Genomic DNA, 26,193 nt, shown 5'->3' on the forward strand with positions numbered 1-26,193 from the left:
CTGTGTTGTACATTATGTTTTGTTGTTAAAATCTAATCTAGATTTAAATACTTGAACCTTTTGGCAAGTAAATGGAATAGCTGATGGTCGAAAAACATTTCAGTTGGCTTGCCTGTCGAACTCCATCTTGAAAATTGTTCAAATAATATCTTGAGATGGCACTCATCAGTCATCCCATCTTTGATGATACCTGCCATTGTCTGCTTTCCGTATCTGCAATAGAAGAAGAATAAAACAAGGCTCTACACCGACTATATATATATATATATATATATATATATTCGCTCCTTGGTCCACCCATACTGTTGAAAAAAACACAAGGTTAAGCACAAGAAAAAACAAATTCTACTCATAATTAATCATGTTAGTGATGATTATCCGTAGTCCATACAAGTTTTGAAGAGTTCAAAATCTTCGATAAATATTGAAATACACACAGTTGAGGATAGTGAACCGACTCGCTGCAGTTGAAAATTTAAAGACTTCCGAGCAAGCAAGGTAGCTCTGCAAGCGAAAATCAAACATATCATTTGCAAATACTTGGAAAGATGCTTGATCACTCGCAATCAACAAAAAAAGAAACTGACGAGTTGGCCTGTGTAACATTTGTTCTGTCAAGGCAATCAATGCAGTTAGACCAAATTACTCCCCCTTGTTCTGCCAGAATCTTCCCTTCAGAATCTAGAAGGAAGTATCTGCTCAGCTGGAATAGAAATTATTAAAAGAGTACTAAGAAGAATCAAAATGATAAAACTAACCATTTCCGAAAAAGGAAAAAGTACCATGTTAAACAAAGCCAGTTCTCACCCTTGATTCTCAAAGTCTTCCAAAATTTCGTCATACAGAAGTTGTATATTATCGAACCTCCCATTGCCACGAGTTTGGTGGAAGTCAAATGAAACATATCTGGAGAAACAGTATGTAAATATAATTCACTTGTGAGCTACCAAATTTGAAAGAAATATCAACAGGCTAATATCATACTCGTAATTGACAATGAAATGAATATATTCTTTCAAAAAAATAAATAAACAAAGATTGCAACGGCTGAAGTCGATTAAGGCTAGTCTACAGATGAATATTGGAGAAGATTGGGGAATAAATCGATAACATGCTAAACAAGTTCTATTTAATAAATACTTGGTTTGGGCTATCTAGTAACTAGTATTATATATAATAATTTTTTAAAAAAATTTTTGGGCCCCAAAAAAGATATGAGCCTGAGTCATTGGACTCATTTGCCTCTTAATAGGCACGGCCCTGCCCACCTTACATTAGCAAGCTTTTGCATTTCTTCTGCATAAGCTGCACTTAACAAGCCTTCATCACCTTGCAATCTTTGTTTATTTATTTTTTTTGAATCGGAAGGCTGTGATGCAAAAATAAGGATCATGAGTAAGTGTAGTTACCCCTCAAACATCAGTAGGATAACTTCATTTGAGGTAATTACCAAAGTATGCAAATTATATTGTCATTCATTCACACAACTTAATTGACTAATAGGGAAAAACACAAGTATTTTGTCATCACAAAACTAAGCATTAATCTAATAGTGTTCATTGAAACAAGAATGCAAAAGATTTGTCTAGCGCAAAGTTCACGATTTTGGATCAATCAAACAAATCTCATGACACCCGCAATATTCGATGATATATTGAGAGGGTATCCACAAAAATAAGTATCGATGTCGGATTATTTTGCTTCAAATGGATCAGCTTTTTTCTCAAGAGAATAATATATATTACACGAAAGTTTCAAAAATTTTTGTATCAAATAATTTAAATTAGAATTCAAAGCACTCAACTTTCATGAAAGAGCATGAAAAGAAATCCCATCTGCAAACTACAATTGTTTTTATCATCCATATTAGTCTTCAGTTAACTGTTTTCAATTAATGATAATTTTATCTCAACATAATTCATGACAAAATTAAATTATTAGGTAACATTGATTTTTTATTATTTACAAAAATGTCACTTACCTCAATAAAATAATAAAATTGATATATCTATTATATTTTGGTGACTATTTATTTACAAAAACCCTATATATTTTTTTTGCATTTTTTAAATCTTACATACTTTCTTCTTCTTTTTTGGTTAAAAAAACTAACTGTATAAGCACGCGACACGTGCATCGGAGCACAAGTTATAACAAGGTGTCTAATTAATAACTAACGAGTATTTCTTCTGTGAACCGAGCGATCTGATCTATATTTATAATGAAAAGTCATATTTTTGCATAAAAAATAATATATTTTCATGGTTCAGGTCAAATAAAATATCCACCTCACAAAATTAACTCGTGATATCGTCTCATAAAATTTTTTTGTGATAAGTAAACATGTGGTGGATGAAGTATACAAATGTCCCTCTTTCTCCAAATACACTTTCTTTCTTTTAATTTTTTTTTTATAAAGCTCATGAATTTGTTATCATTAAAACTTGAATTCACGATCACGTTAAATTTTTTATATGAACATCAACACCATCACGTTAAAAAAGATAATTTTTTTTATTAAAAATAATACAAAAGACAGTGAAATAGGACACTACAAATTACTATAATATATAATAAAAACCAAATAAACAAACAAAACCAAAAAAATAATTTGGCTAGAAAAAACCTGACAATCATAAAAGACATTATATTTAAAAAATCATTCGAGGACGTATCTGTTTTAGAGTAAAGAAATAAATATGAAGTATATTTTTTAAAAAAAAAATAAGTGTAAACAACCATCTTTTAAATGTTTACGTTCATCGTATCATTTCATTTTATTTCGAATTTCCCGTTTCTTTAATATTTTTAGTTCTTTATACTCTTTAAAATATTAAATAAATTATAAACAAGTAGGGATAATTATTGCACTCAACAAAATGATATACATACAATAAAAATCACGCACAGTTACTTAATATTTTAAAATTACAAGCTATCCTAAAATTATTTTAAAAAAAGTTTTCACTTCAAATATATTTAGGATGATTTTATATTTCAAGAGAAAAATATTTGGTATATATACACAAGAAATGGAAGAATTAGGGCACGACCATTTACGCCAGGAAAAAGGCCGTCGACAGGACATAGCAATTGACAGTCACCCGATTCCTGAATCCAGGGTGGGTGGGTTTAGGGTTTCTTTTTCCGAATCGCGTTCAGGTATTGGAATCTCGAAGTATTTTCATGATTGTATACTCCTGCTCTGTGTCTCACTATTTTCTTGAATCGTGTGGTCTTGAAAATGTTAAAGCTGTTATTTTTCATGATTCGTTTTTGTTTTCAGATTTGAAGAATGGCTGGGGGTGGAAATTTCATTCACAGAGTCATATCATATGTGGCGAATGAGCTCATTGTCAATGGGCTCGCTAACAGGTATTTGATTTTTGCGTAAATATTTTACCTTGTTGGTTTTTGTAGCTCTTTTCTTTTGATCTTTAATTGTGAAAATGGGGAGATGCAATTTTCTTCAGAATTATGTAGGTTTCGTGAGCAGTGTTTGCCGATGATGACTTCCGTAGGCTTGTAATGATTTCCGTGATACAAATGACAGCTATCTGTCGTTAAATTTTATTAGTCTGAGGCTAATTCTTGTGTTTATATATATATATATATATATATATATATATATAATATATATATATGATACCCCCGTAAGAGCCCGGGTCATGGATGACCCGGAATATCAAGTGGATTCCCAAATTCGAGTAAGTCTGCAGGTGGATTCTTCTGGAGCCGGGCAGGTGGAAGCCCATGCTCTGCTCTCCGGGCAGTCATAGGCTCGGACTCTTGTATAAATCTCTTGTATAAGGCATTCTACCCGGGCACCTCGATTACAGTGTCGCATTCAAGTGGTTCAGAAGATAAGATCTTGTCTCGAGAAGCGCACCCGACATAATCCTATTGATGTGATACGATGGGAAAATAGGACAGCTTGACAGGAAGTCAACATCAAATGCTATGAGTGGTAGGTGTACACGCAAATCGAGGTCATTATTACTTCTCCTACTATAAATATCAGGTTCTCTCTTTACATTTACATTCATTCATTCATTCACACCAATATCACAGCCATCACTTGGCTACATTGGTTTTCTTGCTTGAGTACCCTGCTGACTTAAGCATCGGAGTGGCCACGCCGGACACCCCTCCGGCGCCCATTCACGAGTTCATTTCATTGTGTGCAGGTTACAGCTGAAGCCATATTACGGAGATATATCTCATTGCTCTTATTCCCATCATTATATTGATAGCAGATCCGGTGGAGCTCCCGACCCGGCTCACCCATTTCACCCGGATCGCATCATTGGCGCCGTCTGTGGGAAACTTGAGCTCAAGACGTAGATATGGTTTCCATTCGAAGCAAGTCCGACCTTGCTCGGCACCACAGTAAGCCCAACTCTCCTTGGCAAACATAGAAGTCCGACCAGCTCGGCATTCAGATCTTATATGTGGATTTTATATGAGCTCGAAGCTCAGCAGCTATTCCGGATTGACGTGGAAGAGTATTTGCTATGTACTCAGTAGCATACAGCTGTAGTCTAGCTCAACTAGAGAATTTCACTCTACCGAAAATGAATTCGGATTCAGTATTTCCAGGTTAGTGATTTGGTTTTTAATAAAACTAATATAGCAGGAGAAACAAAATCTTTTAAGTCCGGGAGATACTAGGCCCCGGCACTCATATTCAGAGCCCGGGAGGTATGAGGCCCCGGCATCCGGCACTCATATTCAAAGTCCGGGAGATACTAGGCCCCGGCACTCATATTCAGAGCCCGGGAGGTATGAGGCCCCGGCATTCGGCACATTATATTAAGTCCAGGGATCCGTACCCTGGCTCGGGGCTCCGCACCTCGACCATTCCCAAGTCCCGGGACATGCTCCCCGGCCCAAGGCTCCGTACCTTGGTTATTTATTAAGTCCAGGGATCCGTAACCTGGCTCGGGGCTCCGTACCTCGACCATTTATGAAGACCAGGGCTCCGCACCCTGTTATCTATTAAGTCCAGGGTTCTCAAACCTGGCTCGGGGTTCCGCACCTCGACTATTCCAAGTCCCGGGACACGCTCCCCGGCCCAAGGCTCCGCGCCTTGGTTATTTATAAGCCCAGGGTTCTCAAACCTGGCTCGGGGCTCCGTACCTCGACCATTTATGAAGGCCAGGGCTCCGAACCCTGGTTATCTACTAAGTCCAGGGATCCGTACCTTGGCTCGGGGCTCCGTACCTCGACCATTTATGAAGGCCAGGGCTCCGCACCCTGGTTATCTATTAAGTCCAGGGATCCGTACCCTGGCTCGAGGATCCGTACCTCGATCATTTATGAAGGCCAGGGCTCCGCACCCTGGTTATCTATTAAGTCCAGGGATCCGTACCCTGGCTCGAGGATCCGTACCTCGATCATTTATGAAGGCAGGGGCTCCGCACCCTGGTTATCTACTAAGTCCAGGGATCCGTACCCTGGCTCGGGGCTCCGTACCTCGATCATTTATGAAGGCCAGGGCTCCGCACCCTGGTTATCTATTAAGTCCAGGGATCCGTACCCTGGCTCGAGGATCCGTACCTCGACCATTTATGAAGGCCAGGGCTCCGCACCCTGGTTATCTACTAAGTCCAGGGATCCGTACCCTGGCTCGGGGCTCCGTACCTCGACCATTTATGAAGGCCAGGGCTCCGCACCCTGGTTATTTATTAAGTCCAGGGATCCGTACCCTGGCTCGAGGATCCGTACCTCGACCATTTATGAAGGCCAGGGCTCCGCACCCTGGTTATCTACTAAGTCCAGGGATCCGTACCCTGGCTCGGGGCTCCGTACCTCGATCATTTATGAAGGCAGGGGCTCCGCACCCTAGTTATCTATTAAGTCCAGGGATCCGTAACCTGGCTCGGGGCTCCGTACCTCGACCATTTATGAAGGCCAGGGCTCCGCACTCTGGTTATCTATTAAGTCCAGGGATCCGTAACCTGGCTCGGGGCTTCGTACCTCGACCATTTATGAAGGCCAGGGCTCCGCACTCTGGTTATCTATTAAGTCCCGGGACCTGCTCCTCGGCCCAAGGCTCCGCACCTTGGTTATTGATAAGCCCAGGGCACTACACCCTGGCTCGGGGCTCCGCACCTCGACCATTCCAAGTCCCGGGACCTGCTCCCCGGCCCAAGGCTCCGCACCTTGGTTATTGATAAGCCCAGGGCACTACACCCTGGCTCGGGGCTCCGCACCTCGACCATTCCAAGTCCCGGGCTCCGTACCCTAGTTATCCAGTAAGTCCGAGAGACAAAAGGCCTCGACATCTTATCTCAAGTCCATGAGGCACGATACTCCGGCATTTCTTCTCATTTCTAGGAGACATGAAGCCCCCGATGCTTTTATAGAACAAGATTGATTATCTCTTTGGGAATCCAAGCATGACTGATCGGGACAGCGAGTATGACTCTAGCCCGACTATTTAAGGGATGTGTGATGATACCCCCGTAAGAGCCCGGGTCATGGATGACCCGGAATATCAAGTGGATTCCCAAATTCGAGTAAGTCTGCAGGTGGATTCTTCTGGAGCCGGGCAGGTGGAAGCCCATGCTCTGCTCTCCGGGCAGTCATAGGCTCGGACTCTTGTATAAATCTCTTGTATAAGGCATTCTACCCGGGCACCTCGATTACAGTGTCGCATTCAAGTGGTTCAGAAGATAAGATCTTGTCTCGAGAAGCGCACCCGACATAATCCTATTGATGTGATACGATGGGAAAATAGGACAGCTTGACAGGAAGTCAACATCAAATGCTATGAGTGGTAGGTGTACACGCAAATCGAGGTCATTATTACTTCTCCTACTATAAATATCAGGTTCTCTCTTTACATTTACATTCATTCATTCATTCACACCAATATCACAGCCATCACTTGGCTACATTGGTTTTCTTGCTTGAGTACCCTGCTGACTTAAGCATCGGAGTGGCCACGCCGGACACCCCTCCGGCGCCCATTCACGAGTTCATTTCATTGTGTGCAGGTTACAGCTGAAGCCATATTACGGAGATATATCTCATTGCTCTTATTCCCATCATTATATTGATAGCAGATCCGGTGGAGCTCCCGACCCGGCTCACCCATTTCACCCGGATCGCATCAATATATATTATACAAGTGTTTCTAAAAACTCGTCTAAGGGGCACATATTTTCGTCTATGCTTTGATGCGATTAATTAAGCATCCACTTTTTAGAATTTAATCGAAGTGATTGTTTTTGTCAGATACTCTCATTTGAAGTCAGTGATGTACCCCGCCAAAAAAACACAAAATTAACGACAAAGATCCTTGCAATTGTTCTATAAATCGGATGCTTTTGATATTCGAGTGAATTGTTCTGAAATTTGCTATCCTATTTTTCCTCAGTCCTAGTTTCCAGAGGTTTGCGGTGAGGACGTCAAGGCGGATAGAGGAATTTTCCGATATTGGTATCTAGATATTTGATTGTTTCATATTTTATGTTGCTTTTGTTTAAATCTTTTGGGTTTCTAATGCTGATTCCTCTGTTACCAAATTGTGTTTTGCTTCGGGCAGCCGCTCAAAAGAAGAAAGAACTAGCTGAGCACATGAAGGACGTAACAAAGAACTTTGAGGTATCGTGTTCAGAGTACAATGGTTGTTTTTTCCCCTGATGTTTATGTAGGATTTATGTGTTAAATGTTTGATGGAGGATGCCTCTACCTTTATGTAGTCATTTAAGAACTCGTGATGCTTGTTGATGTTCTCCTACCGGTACACAGTAGCAGTAGCAGTACTTTGCCGGAGAGTATATGTTCGATGTGTATAGATCTTGATGAAGCTCCCACCGAACCTGCTTTGAAGAGGGGGTGTATCGCAGTAGCATACAATTATAAGGTGTGGTGGTGTTTGAAATAATTCGATCTTGAAGATTGAACTGCCTTTATTAAATTTTTATGATAATATAAATAAATGACACTATATGTGCAAATGACACTTCATATGCCGCGTTGTTTCACAGAGGTGGTCTCGCGTATTTGTTCACAGCTAAGTCATCCCAAGTCTTGAATCCCGAACATATCCTATATGTAAACCGGTTGATAAATGTACAGCTATTAAATGTCACTTGATTATACAATTTATGTTTTTTGTCGGGAAGATTTTAGATGCTACATCGCTTGCCCATGGAAGAATTTCAAGAGGTAAAACAGCATAAATACTTGTGAAAGAATGTCAGAGTTGAGTTGTTCATGATGATTATTTAACTCTGCCATATCAGGAAAAAAAGATACACCTTTTGCATACTCCGTAGAAGAAGTTAATGTCTTCCATGAACTCAATTCTAACTCGGTTAACCCTTCTTAGAATGTCAGAATTGAGTTGTTCATTTTGATTATTTAGCTGTGCCATATCAGGAAAAAAATCTGCACCTTTTGCATACTCCGTATAAGAAGTTAATGTCTTCCATGAACTCAATTGTAACTCGGTTAACCCTTCTTAGAGCAACCCGTGACTGAAAACAAAATCTCTATCTAGATAGTACATCTTTCTCCAGGTTTCTAGCATACCTGTTTTGCACTAAAGCCAATATATCCTGTATGGTTGATAAGGGACAGCTGCTTGGAGCTTCCAGTTCAGTGACTACCAGCAAGTTGTGGTTTAAAGGCCATTTTATGGCAATCTATCTTGAGTAAGTTTTTATCAGTTAAGAATAAGACAATAATTTGAACTTCAGCAGTTTGGTTTGAGATTGTCGCATATATTCACTTTTCAACTTTTCGAGCAAGGTGTGCTTAGCTTGAATAGTGAAAGCCATTTCGAGATAGATTCCTTAAACATATTCAGATTTGTTGATCGGTTCAAGATAGTGAAATACCAGTTGCTTTTCCTCCCTCCATATCTGCATAGTTGGTTGTGAAATTTTACGAGCTCAGACTTTTTCGAAAGGAAATAGGCTGTAGAACCAGTATATAATTTCAAGCGCATACCGTGTCTCGGAAATTCAAGCCTTATATGAGGGACGTTGGTCCGACGAATGTCATTACCATCTGGCTCTCGCTTGAAGTACCCCTACCCCTTTCCAATCCAGCGAGACTGAGAATTCATAAGGACGAGGCATAAACTAGCAATGTCATGATTTTGATGCAGCAGGAAATATTTTCATTGCAGATGACTATAATAAGCATCGGACATATTAGTTAGCCTTCTGAAATTCTTTAGTGTAAGTTGCTTCTGCCTGGTCAGATTAGTTCACAACAACAAATCATTACTTGTCAGAAATGTCATCTTCACTGCACCATTTGACGTGTGATCTCGAAAGGGTTATAAATGCAACTTATGGTACTAGGAAAACCAGCACTACAGAAAAGTTTGCATGTTCACTAGCGAACCTTTACCCAAATTAATGCAATCATATCCATGTCAGTATGTCATTCAACCAAACCATTGGAAAACGGAAGGCATGAGATAAAAATTAAATTTAGCATGTAATATAATCCACATCAATATAAATGTAATATCTACTCAGTTTGTTCTTCATATTATATTCAGAGCTAAATTAAATCCCAGAATAATATATACAGTGAACCCAATCCTAATAATGTATACAGTGATCCCATGAGCAATATTATGAGCTCTGAGAAATGTTGCTGCAAGGTGGTCTATGCACCAGCTTGATCATGTTAAAATATCCGAGTGGTGTGCCCGATCCAGGTGGTTCGAAAAGAGAGAAAAGGAGCTAATGCTCACAGCTCACCTCTCCAGAATAGGGATGGAACTTAACAGTTGTCATACCCTTGGATTCACGAAGCTGAATTCTCCAATTAAAAGTAAATAAAATTCATAATTCAGAATAGATGGTTCATAACATAAATGCTAGAGACAATGATGGCCTTATAGGTTTTAAAAAATACACCCTACACCACCATAATCACCAAAGCATACGCATACATCAGATGTAGATAAATTTATGCAAACCACAAGAGGTGAACTATACGCAAACCTTGTTCAGGGTGTACAGGTTACAAAGCGGTAGTATTCATAGAATGAAAATGCATGATTAAATATATTGGTCCGTTGATCTGGAGTAGGCATGTGTTTTCTTTCAGGCTTGCTTTCATCATCTACTAGATCCAACCTATAAGAGAAAAGGCAATGGTACTCCACAATAAATCAAATGAGAAATTCGGAATATGACGCTGAGCTTAAAAGATTAGAGTTGTGAAAGGAATTTTATTCCTTGATTTATTCCTTGATATATTTTCCTTATCAATTACTTTCCTTTTGATAATATCCGTAGTATTTTTGCCTTTCTGGAGTATGATTTCGTGTGGATTCAAAAGACTCAAGATATTATCTATAAGATATATTATGCTTATCTTCAATAGAGTTTGTTTCCTAATGAAATTGGTTTTCCATGTTTAATAGGAAAAAGGATGAAGTGGGTATAAATAAGAGGAGACGATATTGAACTCGTGCTGGTGATTTTTGGGAGTCAGAGACGAATTGATACGCAGAGACGGTTTCCGAGAATAGCAAATCTCGTGTCGTTGAAAGCTTGTTGCTGTGAAGTGCTGACAACATCTGAAGACAACACCTAATCACTGTTTTGATTAGAGTGTTGAGTTTTGAAGATCTTTCACTTTTCAGTTGATGCATCTCATATTGTTTTGATTATACGGTTTGTTAGAGGTTTAGGATGCAATTTGTTACTCACCGTGTTAAGGGAGTTGTTTTATTCTTTCACTAGTATTGGTTTTTGTAAACGTACAAGTTTTTCTAGTGAATTATTTTGCCCTAAGGCACCGCACAAGTATTTTATACTTGTGCATAATTAACTGACTCGTCTCTCGTATTACTATTTTTCCAGTTACATGTTAGTGTGTTAAAAGTATAATTTCCGCTGCATGTTGTCGTGGGTGTTACAACACCTACGAACAACACCTACATTCTGATACACACAACATTCACCCTCGTCACGTTCACACTGTGGAAACTCAACTTTCAATTGGTATCAGAGCTTCCACTTGACGTTACTAAGTGAGATCCTGTTTTGTTTTGTTTTCAGAGTGAAAAGGAATTATGGAAGGATCAACAAATACTGTTTTTAGGCCTCCCGTGTTGGATGGATCAAACTATGCACTGTGGAAAGTTAAGATGAGGGTTTTTATTAAATCCATTGATGAAAGAGCTTGGCAACGTGTACTTGATGGTTGGAGTCCACCGAAACTCGAGGATGCTGATGGAGACACACGGCTCAAACCTGAAAGTGCATGGACTGTCGATGAAGTGCAATCTTCAAACTACAATTCCAAGGCTCTCAATGCTATATTTTCATCTGTTGACACAAGGATGTTTAATTTAATCACCACCAGTGTATGCGCCAAAGATGCTTGGGAGATACTCCAGAAACACTGTGAAGGATCTGCAAGTGTGCGAAAAACTAGGCTAAGAATGGTGACATCAAAGTTCGAAAGTTTGAGAATGGAGGACAAGGAGTCCATTCTTGAGTATGACTGCCGGTTGAGACAACTCTCAAATGAATCACATGGCTTAGGAGATCCTATACCAAACGAAAGATTGGTAAACAAGGTTCTGATATCTCTTCCTGAGAGATTCAATGTCAAAGTTTGCGCCATTGAGGAATCTAAAGACACTTCAAACATCAACCTGGATGAACTCATGAGTTCTCTAAGAAATTTTGAAATGAATCTTGATCTGCAGAAAAAGGATAAAGGGAAGACAATAGCCCTTGAAGCCTCAACCGAATCATATGATGAAATTCTTCAACTATCCAAAGAAGTAGATAAGTCTTATTTAGGTGAAGAATCGATCTCTCTGTTTACTAAGAAATTTGATGATTACTTGAAGACCATGAGAGAAAAGAAGAGAATTGGGCAAAAATCTGAGCTGCCCAATAACACCATTTTTACAAAAGCTCAAAAGTTTACTCTTATGAAAGGACAGGTTCGACCAAAAACCGAAGTGCAAGTTCAATCTAATGTCAGAAATCTGGACTCAGTGCAATGTAGAGAGTGTTCGGGATATGGACACTATGCCAATGAGTGTGCCAATCGTCTTAGGAAAAACAAAGGCATGACTGTCGCCCTGAGTGATGAAGAATCTGAAGATGATCAAGGATCAAATGAATCTGAAAATCACACATCATTATCTACTGTGATCAAGGAGAAACGCTCAATGCAAATCAATCCGTTGGGTGTTGCCACAGGTGTTGCAATACCTGGTCGCAACACCGCTTCGAATCCTGTATGCCTTAATTCGACAGTTCTTGGGGAGTCAAGTCAGTCCGAAACACAAGAGGTTGATGATGATGAAGTCACCCTAGAAAGTGTGCAGTCAATGTACGAAGAACTGTATGAAGACTGGATCAAAAGAACAAAAGGAAATGCAATTCTCTCCAAAGAGAACGTTGAGCTGAAGTCTCAAATATCACGACTTGAAGTAATCCTGAGCAAGAAAGATCTGGAATTATGCAAAGTCAAGGAAGAACTGAGAGAAGCAACTCAGGTACTTGCCAAGATGAATTCAAGTTCATCCAAGCTTGACTCACTTTTGATGATTGGACAGAATGATAAGGCTGGACTTGGTTATTCGAATAGTCTGTTCGAAACTGGAGAATCTTCCAATGCAAAGGAAAAACCAACTGTTTTTGTGAAAGGAAGTGTTGAAACCCCCAATACCACACATACTGAAAATAGTGCACCATCAAAAGTGCGAATTTCTATCAAGAAGTCTAAATCCAGAAAACGCCACTTTATCTGCCACTACTGTTTCAGACCTGGACACATCAAACCCTACTGTTTTAAACTGAGAGAGGATTACAAGAGATGGGAATCTGAACAGGTGTCGTCACAGGTGTTGTACAGCACCCGGCGCAACACTGCCAACAGAAAACCGATGGTAAAAAAGGTTTGGGTACCAAAGGCACAGATTCAATGCTCTGTTATTTATACTTCATTAAAGGCTAACATTCAGGAATATGGTACTTTGACAGTGGCTGCTCGCGCCACATGACAGGTTCTAAAGACCACTTGATTGACTTTGTTGAACTAAGGAGTGGTCATGTGACATATGGTGGTGGTGCTAAAGAAAGAATTGCTGGGAAAGGAACCTTGAATGTTGATGGATTGCCTAATCTACACAATGTGCTCTATGTCGAAGGGCTTAACTCAAACTTAATAAGCATAAGTCAACTTTGTGACGACGGTTTGCATGTTAAGTTTGATAAAGACAATTGTGAAGTGTTTGATACGACTAATACTCGCATTTTGACAGGTACTAGGTCTGTTGATAATTGCTATCAACTTGGAGAAGACATAGTGAGCAATCATTCAAAGGTGAGCGAATTAAACATGTGGCATCAAAAATTAGGACATGCAAACTTCAAGACATTAAAGAATCTTGGTAAGTACGATGCTGTGAGAGGTATGCCTAATTTATCCTCTGGAATTCCGTATGTTTGTGGTGCATGTCAAAAAGGTAAGCAAACACGTGTTCCCCACCAAGTGTTGCAACACTTTGGGACAACACGGTGTCTTGAGCTCTTGCACATGGATCTTATGGGTCCAATGGAAGTGGAAAGTCTTGGAGGTAAGAAGTATTCATGTGTTTGTGTGGATGATTTCTCTCGCTTTACTTGGGTAAGATTTCTTAGAGAAAAATTCGATACATTTGATGCTTTCAAGAAATTACATGCTAAGATTACTAATCTACATAATCTGAGGGTTGGTAAGATAAGGACCGATCATGGTAAAGAATTTGAAAACTCACATTTTGTATCATTTTGTGAAAAGAGAGGGATAACTCATGAATTTTCGGCCCCTAAGACTCCTCAACAGAACGGAATAGCCGAAAGGAAGAATAGAACACTGCAAGAAATGGCTAGGGTCATGTTAAGTTCTAAGAATATTTCAAAGAGATTTTGGGCCGAGGCCTTGAACACAGCATGTCATATTTCAAATCGTGTGTACTTAAGGAGTGGTTCTACTATGACATCCTATGAAATCATCATGGGAAAGAGGCCAAACCTCAAGTATTTTCATGTCTTTGGGTGTGTATGTTATGTTTTGAATGATCGAGAACATCTTGCAAAATTTGACTCTAAAAGTGACAAATGTTTATTTCTTGGTTATTCATCCAATAGTCGTGCATATCGCATGTATAATCTGAGAACAAGAACGACTATGGAATCTATTAACGTTGTGTTTGACGATCTTGCAGATCTAACAGGAAAAACAATCGAGGATCAAGTTGATGGGCTCCTGAATACAAGTGAGACACTGCCTAACACAGATGTTGGACCCGGTGTTGTAACACCTGAGACAACACCTGCATTGGCAGAATCAAATGATGAACCAGAAGAGAATACTGAAAATGATGATGGTATAACCGATGATGGGATTGACATTCCCACCAAGATTCAGAAAAATCATCCATCATCTCAGATCATTGGAGAAACATTTGAAGGAATGCAAACTAGAAGAAAGGAGAAGGTAGACTATCGGAAATTGATGGGACTAGTATGCATGACTTCCGTGTACTCTCAAGTAAGCCACTCTTGTTTTGTTTCACTCGTTGAACCCAAAAATATAAGTGAAGCCTTAAAAGATGAATTTTGGGTTGATGCGATGCATGAGGAACTTGAACAATTTGTTAGGAATGATGTGTGAGATTTGGTCCCCAGACCCGACAATGTGAATGTTATTGGAACAAAATGGATTTTTAAAAACAAAACTGATGAATCTGGAATTGTTGTAAGAAATAAAGCTAGGCTAGTTGCTCAAGGGTATACTCAAATTGAAGGAATTGATTTTGATGAGACATTTGCCCCTGTTGCTCGAATTGAATCAGTCCGACTGTTGCATGCTATTGCGTGTCACATGGACATAAAATTATATCAAATGGATGTGAAAAGTGCATTTTTGAATGGCATTTTGAAAGAAGAAGCGTATGTAAACCAACCTAAAGGATTTGAAGATCCACACCACCCGAACCATGTCTACAAGTTGAAGAAGGCACTGTATGGGCTTAAACAGGCTCCACGGGCATGGTATGGTAAGCTTACGGAATATTTGCTTGACTTGGGCTTCAAACGAGGATGAGGTTGATAAAACCCTTTTTATTAAAAAGTCAAAGCAAGATATACTTGTGTGTCAAATTTATGTGGATGACATAATTTTTGGTGCTTCCTCTCAAAGGCATGTTACTGAGTTTGTTAATTGTATGTCTAACACATTTGAAATGAGCATGGTAGGGGAATTGAGTTTCTTTCTTGGCCTACAAATTAAACAAATGCATGATGGTATCTTTCTATGTCAATCCAAGTATGCCAAGAATGTGGTAAAGAAATTTGCTGCTGAGAACACTAAACACATGAAAACTCCAATGGGATCGTCTGAAAAATTATCAAAAGATAATGTTGCCGCAGGTGTTGACAACACCCAGTATCGCAGCATCATAGGCAGTCTTCTTTACTTAAGTGCGAGTCGTCCCGACATCATGTTTAGTGTATGTTTGTGTGCTAGATACCAGGCTGATCCTAAAGTCACTCATCTAAAGGCTGTCAAAAGAATTTTGCGATATATATCTGGAACAGTTGACTTAGGTCTATGGTACACCAAAGAAACAAACATCAATTTAGTGGGATTTAGTGATGCTGACTGGGCTGGAAACTTAGATGATAGGAAAAGTACCACGGGTGGGTGTTTTTATCTTGGTAACAATTTGGTGTCATGGTATAGCAGAAAGCAAAATTGTGTGTCTTTGTCCACTGCTGAATCTGAATATGTTGCGGCTGCTAGTTGTTGTTCACAACTTTTGTGGATGAATCAAATGATTAACGATTATGGATTCAGCAGTGACACCTTAATTGTATACTGTGACAATTCGAGTGCAATTAACATTTCAAAAAATCCAGTACAACACTCTCGAACGAAACACATTGACATTAGACATCATTTTATTCGAGATTTGGTTGAGAAGGGTATGATTCGAATGGAATTTGTTGGAACTGAGAACCAACTGGCTGATATCTTTACAAAACCATTGGATTTTGAGAGATTCTCCAATCTAAGGAAGTCTCTCAGCTTGTGTACACAATGATCACTCACAGATGTTGTCCTGGGTGTTACAACACTTATGGACAACACCCAGCATGCATGTGCATTTTATTTTTAGGATGCTAGGCATATTTCATTCATTCTGTTTTGTGTGAAGTCTGTACAAAGTGTCGGTTACTGAATGGTGTGCTCTCAGTTGAGAATCAAACTTTCTAACAAAATCCTTTAAGGTGTGGTGTATGCTCAATCGAAGTCACTATGCTACCCGCATATCACATAGTCATGACTGATGTGAAAATGACTTGGAAACTTGGTGAGCAAGAAGGTGAAAAACAGAAAAGGGAAGAAAAATGAAACTAAATGTTTAGAAGAAAATGGAAAAAGCTACCTAGAGGAGTCCAATGAAGACTGTTCTTCTAGAGTGGGAGCTACCACTTCTAAGTCAAACTACAGACGGAAAAAACTACCTAGATGAGTCCAACGAAGACCGTTCTTCTAGAGTGGGAGCTACCATATCTGATGTAAACATTCTCAAGAAAGTTTGAGTCAAAACAGTGAGTGTTGCCTAACGGTGTTACCAACACCCACGTACAGACAGACCACAATTTGATCACATGCTTGTGGTGTTTCATTTTTGATCATATTTTAGGCATAAATTTTAAGTTACTCATATCGCTGTTATGTAAATTCATCATGTCCAGTGGGCTATCAGTTCTTGACAAATGAAATTCGAACAAAAACCCCGACCAACCCAATCTTGAAATACATTGCTATCTAACGGTTAGTGGGGTTAATTCGATGTGGCGTTTCACACTGCCTGATTTTTTTTATGATTACACCGGCTCGGAAAGTTACCGTTGGATGAGCGTAAATTCTGATTTGGAAAGAGGCTGCGGTTACGGGTCAAGAAAATGTTACCATTGGAGGAATATGCTTAAATACTTAGGAATGGATGATGCACAACTTTACTGACTGATATTTCCTTGCACAGTATAAATTTTTGTCCTGCTCTCATTACTCATTTGTTGCGAAAAGTTATCTCTGTCTTCGGATTTTCTTGTGTCCCTTCAATCCACACTATTTCTTGTGTTCTTTATTCGACAGATGGCTGGGTTCGATCGTCACGACATCAGAAATGAAATGGCTGCAAGTTTGGGGGAAAAATCACCTGACTCAACACCCGCAGCCGAAACCAATGTGGGAGGGATGTCAATGGTCAGTGTACCAGAAGAACCAGTGCCACTGGAAACTATTGCCCTTGGTGAACCCGGGAATGCAATCGACATTGAAAATCCACCAGATTTTGAGGCTGTGAAGAGAGCTTTCCCCCCTGTCCCTATGCGTCGCACGTCAAAGAGACAAGCAGGGTTTGACCCTGACTTTGTTCCTACAAAGAAACCAAGGGCATCCACCGTCCCATTTATTCTGGATCCGGATTTCTCATCTGGAGACGACTCCAACGATGAGGATTTTGAGTTGGTGGCTCGCCCCAAACCAACTGTTACTGCAAAGGAAAGTGGTTCTTCTACTGGTGCCCACAAGCAACACCCAGTCACAGACAATCAAGTTGCTTCTGAAGAAAGGGTTCCTGATAGGCCTGAAGACGATGAGCAATCACTGGCCGAGTTTCTTGCTCAGCTTAAAGAAGATAAAGCGGCCAAGAGACAAATGGCTCAGGAGGAAGAGCCTGATTCAGAAATGATGAAGGAGTTTGAACAAAACCGGCCTGGCGCTTCTGACGACTCCTCCTCTTCGTCTGTGTCTGATTTTGAGTCAGAGGAACAAGGTAATGATGCATCGGAAGAGACTGACTCTGAAGCCAGCGAATCCTCTGAGAATGCTGATGTTGCTGCTGCTGCACCCGATGTTGAGGAGGATGTTGACAACACCTCCCACAACATTGACTCTGCTGATTATGATCTCAGTAAGTCCTTCTCTCCGAAGTTTTACTCAGAAGAGGCCTTGGCATTGTGGCCCATATTTATTCATCGAGAGTTGATTGAAGAGAAAAACATTGACTTTGATGCGTATGGAAAGCATAATCTGATTGAATTTTTGAAGAGCCGAAGGCTGCTCTCAACTGTCACTGCAGTCATGCCCTACTGTCGCAGAGTGGTACTGGAGTTTTATTGCAATCTTTTGAGGAGTGTGGCCGATGAGGACTCGGTGAAATACGGCAGAGTGTTCATTCGGGATCGTATTTACAATTTCTCGCCGACTGTGATCAATGCCTTCTATGACACCCCAGATATTGAAGAAGCTGAAGAGGACTTAGATATTCATGCTGTCACCACTGTGCTTACTGGAGGTGTGGTCAATATTTTCCCTGATCATCCCAAGAAATTGAGTGCTGCAAATCTCACCTCCTTCTTTTCTGTTCTACATAAAACTGCTATTTGGAACTGGACTCCATCAAGCAACACTACCACCGTGACTCGCTCATAGGCCATCATGCTATTTGCTATTGGAACCGGGCGTGCTTTTAACTTTGGGAAGCTGGTTTTTCAGAATACAATGCAATACGCTCAAGGGGATTTCAAGAAAACCAAGCTCCCTTACCCTTTGCTCATCTATGGCATCCTGGAATCTCAAGGGTTCATTCCGGATATTGATGAAGAGCTCTGCCCTGTTGGCGATTCCCTGAAGATTTCCCCAGCGTACTTCAAAGGCAACAGAAAAGTCGATCTGCCTTGGATGGGTTCGAGTGTTGCTGCAGATGTTGGCCACACTGGTGAAACAACATCTGACCCTCTGCCCGACATTTCTAGTCTGCCCCCGACACCTCCTGCTGGCTATGTTACACTGTCCCTCTCCTACATTCGTGCTCAAATCGCCTATGGTCGACAACAGATTGATAATGCTAGGGCGACCATCGAGCATTATGAAAATCAAGTGGCTGATTATGAGCTTTTGCTAGCGGCAAGTCTCCATTCTGGACAAAAAGGGGGAGTAGACACTGCTGGGACCAGTGGGACAAAAATGGCTGATGAAGACGCAAACAGGAGTGAAGGAAACTGACTGATGTTTTTGTGGCTGTAATTCATAAAATTCTGACATTGGTGTGCCTTAACTGCTTCTGTTATGTTCTTAGTTTCCCCTTGATATTGAACTAATCGATGTTATAATCTGAGTGTTGCAACATCTAACCTACAACATATAACTTGCAAATTTTACTGTGTTTGTTTTTCAGGGGGAGTCAACAACTGGTTGACTAATCCAGGGGGAGTTACCATTTTTACTGGTTTTGTCCAGAAAGGCAAAAAAGGGGGAGATTGAAAGGAATTTTATTCCTTGATTTATTCCTTGATATATTTTCCTTATCAATTACTTTCTTTTTGATAATATCCGTAGTATTTTTGCCTTTCTGGAGTATGATTTCGTGTGGATTCAAAAGACTCAAGATATTATCTATAAGATATATTATGCTTATCTTCAATAGAGTTTGTTTCCTAATGAAATTGGTTTTCCATGTTTAATAGGAAAAAGGATGAAGTGGGTATAAATAAGAGGAGACGATATTGAACTCGTGCTGGTGATTTTTGGGAGTCAGAGACGAATTGATACGCAGAGACGGTTTCCGAGAATAGCAAATCTCGTGTCGTTGAAAGCTTGTTGCTGTGAAGTGCTGACAACATCTGAAGACAACACCTAATCACTGTTTTGATTAGAGTGTTGAGTTTTGAAGATCTTTCACTTCTCAGTTGATGCATCTCATATTGTTTTGATTATACGGTTTGTTAGAGGTTTAGGATGCAATTTGTTACTCACCGTGTTAAGGGAGTTGTTTTATTCTTTCACTAGTATTGATTTTTGTAAACGTACAAGTTTTTCTAGTTAATTATTTTGCCCTAAGGCACCGCACAAGTATTTTATACTTGTGCATAATTAACTGACTCGTCTCTCGTATTACTATTGTTCCAGTTACATGTTAGTGTGTTAAAAGTATAATTTCCGCTGCATGTTGTCGTGGGTGTTACAATACCTACGAACAACACCTACATTCTGATACACACAACATTCACTCTCGTCACGTTCACACTGTGGAAACTCAACTTTCAAGTTGCATTCAGTCGGATTTCAAAAGCAGTTTGAGAGACTGAGTTTCGTATGATTTCATTTCGTGAGAAATTGAATGAAATCCATCACATCAATTAATGATTGAGTTAAAATGGAAGGAGAGGAATTTCATTAAATCTTTATGTTAAAATGCTTCTCTCAATCTTTACATTCAAACACGCCCCAAGTGTGTGTGTGTAAATTCCGACTAATCTGAAACATATTCTAATATGCTAATAGCATCATCTTGGACAATGCATTATCTCTGCGATACCATCTCGCTACACTATATTTTATCAAATTAAATTATTTGTTTATAAATAAACATCTGTTTTGATTTTATTTTGCACACAATCTTCAATTTAAATACAAAATTATTAAATAAAATAAAAAATAAATATTTTGTTATCGCTACTGTAAGAACATACAATAAAGTTATAAACGCTGACATCATCATGAAGTTATCAACTTCATCTCACCATTGAACATGCTGTGAAAATAAAGAATGAGGAGTCGGACCCCGACTCCTCACTAAAACCTCGCTTTATTATATATTTTTTAAAATTTTAGTTTGTGTTATATTTGTTTATTTTTATTTTAAAATGATAATATTTATTTAAAACCCAAGTGTTAATAGTTCGATCTTTATAAATTTTGAACCAATTTTTTTTTTTTTGAAAATATATAATTTTCGAGAACATTAACCACACGATATATATATATATATATATATATATATATATATATATATATATATATATATATATATATATATATATATATATATATATATATATATATATATAGTTTTGTTATCCTGCACACCCACCGTGCACACCTCCGTGAGCACCTATGAGGTGTCACTCACCCATTGGATGCGCAATTTTTCTATATTCCATCACATCCAATAGGTGAGTGACACCTCATAAGTGCTCACGGAGGTGTGCACGGTGGGTGTGCAGGATAACAAAACTATATATATATATATATATATATATATATATATATATATATATATATATATATATATATATATATTATATCTTGTTTAGCTAAAATTTAGAATTAGCTGAGACCGGGCTTTGTAGGCCAGTGATAGAAAGGTCTCACCCATTTATTTAGATACATGCTCCTATCCCCCAACCCCTTTGTAATAAAAACAAATTATAGTTAGTTAGTTCAAAGGAACTTTAATAACTTGTAGGGAAAATGATTTTTTATCTATTAAATTTTCCAACTAATATTGCTATTATTGTCCTTTCGCACACGATAAGTGCATACATATATAAAAACAATAATATAGATTCTTTATATATATAAAAGTATATATATATATATATATATATATATATATATATATATATATATAAGGACTAAACTGTAATTTGAAATGTTGAAATAGATCATATCATTATCTAAAAGAATATCATGGTTGTAAAATAGATCATATCATTATCTAAAAAATTACCAAATACTAAACTGTAATTTGAATTGTTGAAATTTTAATAGATATATCATATAAGGACAAATTCGAAAAAAAAATTTGGTGTCATCTTTTGTCTCAATTATATATATATATATGTATATATATATATATATATATATATATATATATATATATATATATATACATATATATATAAACAATGAGTGAGTCTCATGTGAGACCGTCTCACGGATACTAATCGGTGAGACGAGTCATCCCTACCCAAATTCACAATAAAAAGTAATACTCTTAGCATAAAAAATAATACTTTTTCATGGATGACCTAAATAAGATATTCATCTCACAACTTCGACCCGTAAGACCGTCTCACACAAGTTTTTGCCAAAAATAATATAGATTTTCATTACAACAATCAGTATTGCTACTTTGTTTTTGATAAAAAAAGAATTGGTTAAATAATTGTACAAAGGTGCTACGTAATAATAGTTGTATTTTTATTTATTATTATATAAAAATTATTATAAGATTAAATGTTATTATGTCGACTTCATCGAGCACACCTCTTATAATATCAAAAGAATACGTCCTTCTGGAAAGACTTTAATATTGGACACTTCGATTGTGGCACGGAACCAAATCAAATTTTGTTTGAAAAATGTGAAATTGAAATTCCAAAAGTATATGTTAATAATATATGATATTAGAGTATGATTTATAAGACGGTTTCATGTATCTATATTTTTGAGATATAAGTGTGTAGACAGGTTGATCGGATAATAAATACAGTGGAAAGTAATACTTTTAATGTAAAAATTGAAACAGAAATTTGTTTCACAAAATTAACAGTCGGTCTTATATGAAAATTTTGCTGAGAAAGGAAGGATACAAAGATTAGACATAAATATAATATATAATACATAAAAAATTATACTCTTGGTCTTGCAAATTGCAATTTTTTTTTATTTATTTTTGATCTTGTTAGCAATGGATTTGAAGTTTAATCATATAACTTGTATTTATTTTTTAATTTTTGCTCATATTATGATTAATTTTATTTTTAGTGTTGTAATTTGTATTTTTTACTTTCGTTTTTATTTTTACCACAGTCTATCATATTTGTCGATAAAAAAAGACCAAAAATAGAGAGGAAAAAACATGCAAGTTAAATGATCAGAAATTGAAAAAAAATATTAATTACAAAACTAAAAATGAAAATTCACGTAACATGACAAAAAAAAACAAGTTACATAAATAAAATGACAAATTAATCATTAACATGATTAAAAATATTAAAATTTAAGATTTTAAAAATATTTTTTTTATACTAGTTTTTTAGGTTATGACTAATTTCATAAATTAATTTTTAGAATTCAAAAGTAATGATTCTCGGGTAACATACGTTTTGGTGACGGCCAAGTTTGACTTATGAAAATCAATAGAAACCTAGCCTACGTAAAACAGCAGGCGTGTAGAATAATATTATGTTGACCTCATCGACCACACCTTAATAAATAATATCGAAAGAATACATCCTACGGAACCAAATCAAAAATTTAATATGAAAATTAAATAGAAAAATGCAAAAGTATATAGTAATAACATATTATATTACACAAGGCGGTTTCACAAACATATCGATCTCTTTGAGATATATGTACCTACACGAGTCGATCCGATGCACTTATAAATACAATGAAAAAATAATATTTTTAACAGAAGTATCAGTCGGTCGGAAATGAGAAGAAGATTTTAAATTGCTAGAGCATTGTTGGCCAACCGTGCAAAATTCTCCGGTTATCCTCTCTTCTGAGAAACATGGTGAAGCCAATTACTTGCAAACTTCATGCTATTGTGATACCACTTCCTTACCAAGGCCATATCAACCCAGCCATCGCTTTGGCAATCAAACTAGCTTCCAAAGGCATCACGGTAACGTTCATCCACACACAATACATTCACCACACGCTCACTCTAACCCATCACGATCATAAGACGGTCGGAAATGAAGTCGATTTCTTCTCGGAAGCACGAAAATCCGGGCTCGACATACGCTACAGCACGGTCAGCGATGGCTTCCCGTTGGATTTCGATCGGGGCCTTCATTTCGAAGACTTCTGGGAGTCCTTCTTACGAGATTTCCCGGCTCGGGTGGATGAATTCATAGGGAACATGATCCGTCGGAGTGATCCATCTTCGACGTGTTTCTTGATTGCTGACACTTTCTTCTCGTGGTCTACGAAGATTGCCGAAAAGCATAGCCTCGTAAATGTTTCGTTTTGGACGCAAACAGCGTTGGCACTCTCCATTGGGTATCACTTGGATCTGCTGTCTCAAAATGGCCACTTTCCAACTAAAGGTCAGACAATTCTCTATTATTGGAGTTTGGATCTTGCAAGTTACCTTGAATTGGATTTTGATAGTTAAATGGAAGTGTTATTTAAACTTCAAAGAATAGGTCTCTCGTGAGACGGTCTCACGAATCTTTATCTGTGAGATGAGTACCGATATTCACAATAAAAAGTAATACTTTTTTCATGGGTGACCTAAATAAGAGATCCGTCTCACAAAATACGACCCGTGAGACCGTCTCATACGAGTTTTTGCCAACTTCAAACTATGTTAATCACACTCCATTTCACATATTTATTTTATAAAGTGACTACCATACATGTTTTCTTCCTAATTTTCTGAAGCCAGTTGATCTATTTAAATTTTAAATACATTCCAAGGTTAGGGTCATAAATAAAAACGCCAATTTTTAGTAGATTTTTAAATGTTAACCAATCATTTTTAATGTATTCGATCGTGTCCATTATTGAAGTAGTTTTCTTCTTGGTGTAACAGACAATGTTGAGGAAGAAATAACGTACCTACCTGGAATTGAGGCAATAACCACAAAAGACTTGCCGGCTAATTTAAAGGAATCGGAAACAACAAAACAAGCGCAAATAATTTCAATCAAGGCATTTGAAGAGGTGAAGAAGGCAGATTTTATCTTACTCAACACAATGGAAGAACTCGAATTTCACGCTCTCTCAGCTCTCAACCGGCTACAGCCTTGTTATGCGGTCGGCCCTGTAAATTTCATCAGAGATTGTACTCCACCTACAATCACCAAGAGTTTATGGGCTGAATCCGACTGCGAAAAATGGCTCCAATCGAAGCGTCCGGGCTCGGTTTTGTACGTCTCATTCGGCAGCCTTGCTCAGATCAGTAAGCAAGAGATTCAAGAAATAGCATATGGGATACTACTTAGTGAAGTAAACTTCATATGGATAGTTCGAGCTGATATCGTGAGCTTCGATGAAGCGCACGCTTTACCGGATGGATTCGAAGATGATGCTAAAGATAAAGGGTTGATTGTTCCGTGGTGTGATCAGATCAACGTTCTTTCGAACCCCGCAGTTGGATTGTTTTTGACTCATTGTGGATGGAATTCGGTGGTCGAGAGTATTTGGTGTGGCGTTCCGATGATTTGTCATCCGTTTTTATTTGATCAACCTACGAATATGAAATTGATAGTTGAAGATTTTAAGGTTGGCATTAAACTTTCAGATGGAGTTTCGGTTCACAGGGAAGAAGTTGCAGGAAAGATAAAAAATTTGATGAGTGAACCTGTTAGACTGAGGCAGAGGCAGGAAGTGGATAAAGCGAAGATAATATTGCACAATGCAATAGAAGTTAATGGATCCTCAGACAGAAATTTGGATCAATTCATTCAGGATTTGAAGAACAAAATTTGTTCTTGAAAGTTGAAACGATGATCTTTGTCGGCATGAGCCGAACTTTAAAAATTGTTCACAATTTTTTTCTGTTACCCTGGATTTTTGAACGATTCGACAAAATTATATTATTGGTAATGTAATTTGTAATTTTTTCACTTCTCGTCTTGTTAATAATGAATTTTACATTTTTGCTCATGGTGAATTTTTATTTTTAGTGTCGTAATTCTTCTTTTTTTTTTTTAAAAAAAAAAAGATTTGTTCCTATTTTGACTAGAGTCTATCATATTTGACGATAAAAAAGACAAAAATGAAAAAAAAAAAAAAAAAAAAAAAAAACCCATACAAGTTAAAGGTCAAAAAAATACATGCTACAAGACTAAAAATGAAAGTTCATATACTATAAGGCATAGTTTGGTACATATGATAGGATAAGCATGTAATATATAATATAAGGATAAGTTAAAGATAAATAAGATGTAGGATACTATATTTAATGTTTGGTATGATTTTAATAAGAGTGATGAAATTTATATATTAGATTATGATGACAAAATTAACCTTATCATAATAAATTTTATAATTTCAAAATTGTTGCTTAAGTTCATATTTTTTATTTGTTCATACGTAGATAGTGCTTGCATGATTTATTTATTTTTACCTAATTTTATATATTATATAATATGATAATTGAGTCCTTGATTTTGTGAGTCAAGTCAAATATCAATTTTTAATGTTAATCGGGTGATACTAATAATTTTATTAAGATTTATAAAAATTATTTATATAATTATCTCGAATTCATTTATATAATTATCATATTATATAATATATAAAAATAAATAAATAAATAAAAATATTTATTTGATTTTAATTTATACTTACTAGCATATATTTATAACAATCATTTATAAA

At 37.5% G+C, this 26,193-nt stretch overlaps 2 protein-coding genes and 1 long non-coding RNA gene across 7 annotated transcripts; 2 read left to right on the top strand and 1 right to left on the bottom strand.

The window, feature by feature from the left end:
• Positions 1–284: 284 nt before the first annotated feature.
• Positions 285–1,334, bottom strand: LOC140818731 (uncharacterized). 2 transcript variants are annotated; one of them, XR_012115042.1, is made up of 5 exons: positions 1,269–1,334; positions 808–906; positions 596–695; positions 392–504; positions 285–302 (listed from the first exon to the last, which is right to left on the bottom strand). It is a non-coding gene; the product is annotated as an uncharacterized lncRNA (long non-coding RNA). The 2 variants fall into 2 exon arrangements; XR_012115043.1 differs by having other exon boundaries at positions 596–703.
• Positions 1,335–3,018: 1,684 nt separating this feature from the next.
• Positions 3,019–7,982, top strand: LOC140818730 (uncharacterized). Of its 4 annotated transcripts, none has more exons than XM_073178772.1 (5): positions 3,019–3,162; positions 3,287–3,390; positions 7,385–7,446; positions 7,553–7,611; positions 7,710–7,982. In XM_073178772.1, exons 2-5 carry the CDS (start codon positions 3,296–3,298, stop codon positions 7,725–7,727), a joined length of 234 nt encoding a protein of 77 aa, XP_073034873.1. In that variant the 5' UTR covers positions 3,019–3,162; positions 3,287–3,295; the 3' UTR covers positions 7,728–7,982. The 4 variants fall into 4 exon arrangements, with proteins under 4 accessions (XP_073034873.1, XP_073034875.1, XP_073034874.1 ...); XM_073178774.1 differs by having other exon boundaries at positions 3,287–3,375; XM_073178773.1 differs by having other exon boundaries at positions 3,019–3,156; positions 3,282–3,390.
• Positions 7,983–23,229: 15,247 nt separating this feature from the next.
• On the top strand, positions 23,230–25,474 carry LOC140818727 (UDP-glycosyltransferase 86A1-like). The gene is made up of 2 exons (XM_073178770.1): positions 23,230–23,912; positions 24,401–25,474. The coding sequence occupies exons 1-2, from the start codon at positions 23,372–23,374 to the stop codon at positions 25,303–25,305; spliced, it is 1,446 nt and encodes a 481-aa protein (XP_073034871.1). The 5' UTR covers positions 23,230–23,371; the 3' UTR covers positions 25,306–25,474.
• Positions 25,475–26,193: the final 719 nt, after the last annotated feature.

The sequence above is a fragment of the Primulina eburnea genome, chromosome 17 (genome assembly GCF_022965805.1).
Source record: "Primulina eburnea isolate SZY01 chromosome 17, ASM2296580v1, whole genome shotgun sequence".
NCBI classification, from domain to species: Eukaryota; Viridiplantae; Streptophyta; class Magnoliopsida; order Lamiales; family Gesneriaceae; genus Primulina; species Primulina eburnea.

Coding starts and splice junctions, on each gene's coding strand:
- LOC140818730 (XM_073178772.1), top strand. CDS start 3,296: ATGGCTGGGGGTGGAAATTTCATTCACAGAGTCATATCATATGTGGCG. Junction 3,391..7,384: donor AACAGGTATTTGATTTTTGC/GTAAATATTTTA, acceptor ATTTTTCCTCAG/TCCTAGTTTCCAGAGGTTTG. Junction 7,447..7,552: donor AGAGGAATTTTCCGATATTG/GTATCTAGATAT, acceptor TGCTTCGGGCAG/CCGCTCAAAAGAAGAAAGAA.
- LOC140818727 (XM_073178770.1), top strand. CDS start 23,372: ATGGTGAAGCCAATTACTTGCAAACTTCATGCTATTGTGATACCACTT. Junction 23,913..24,400: donor TGGCCACTTTCCAACTAAAG/GTCAGACAATTC, acceptor TTGGTGTAACAG/ACAATGTTGAGGAAGAAATA.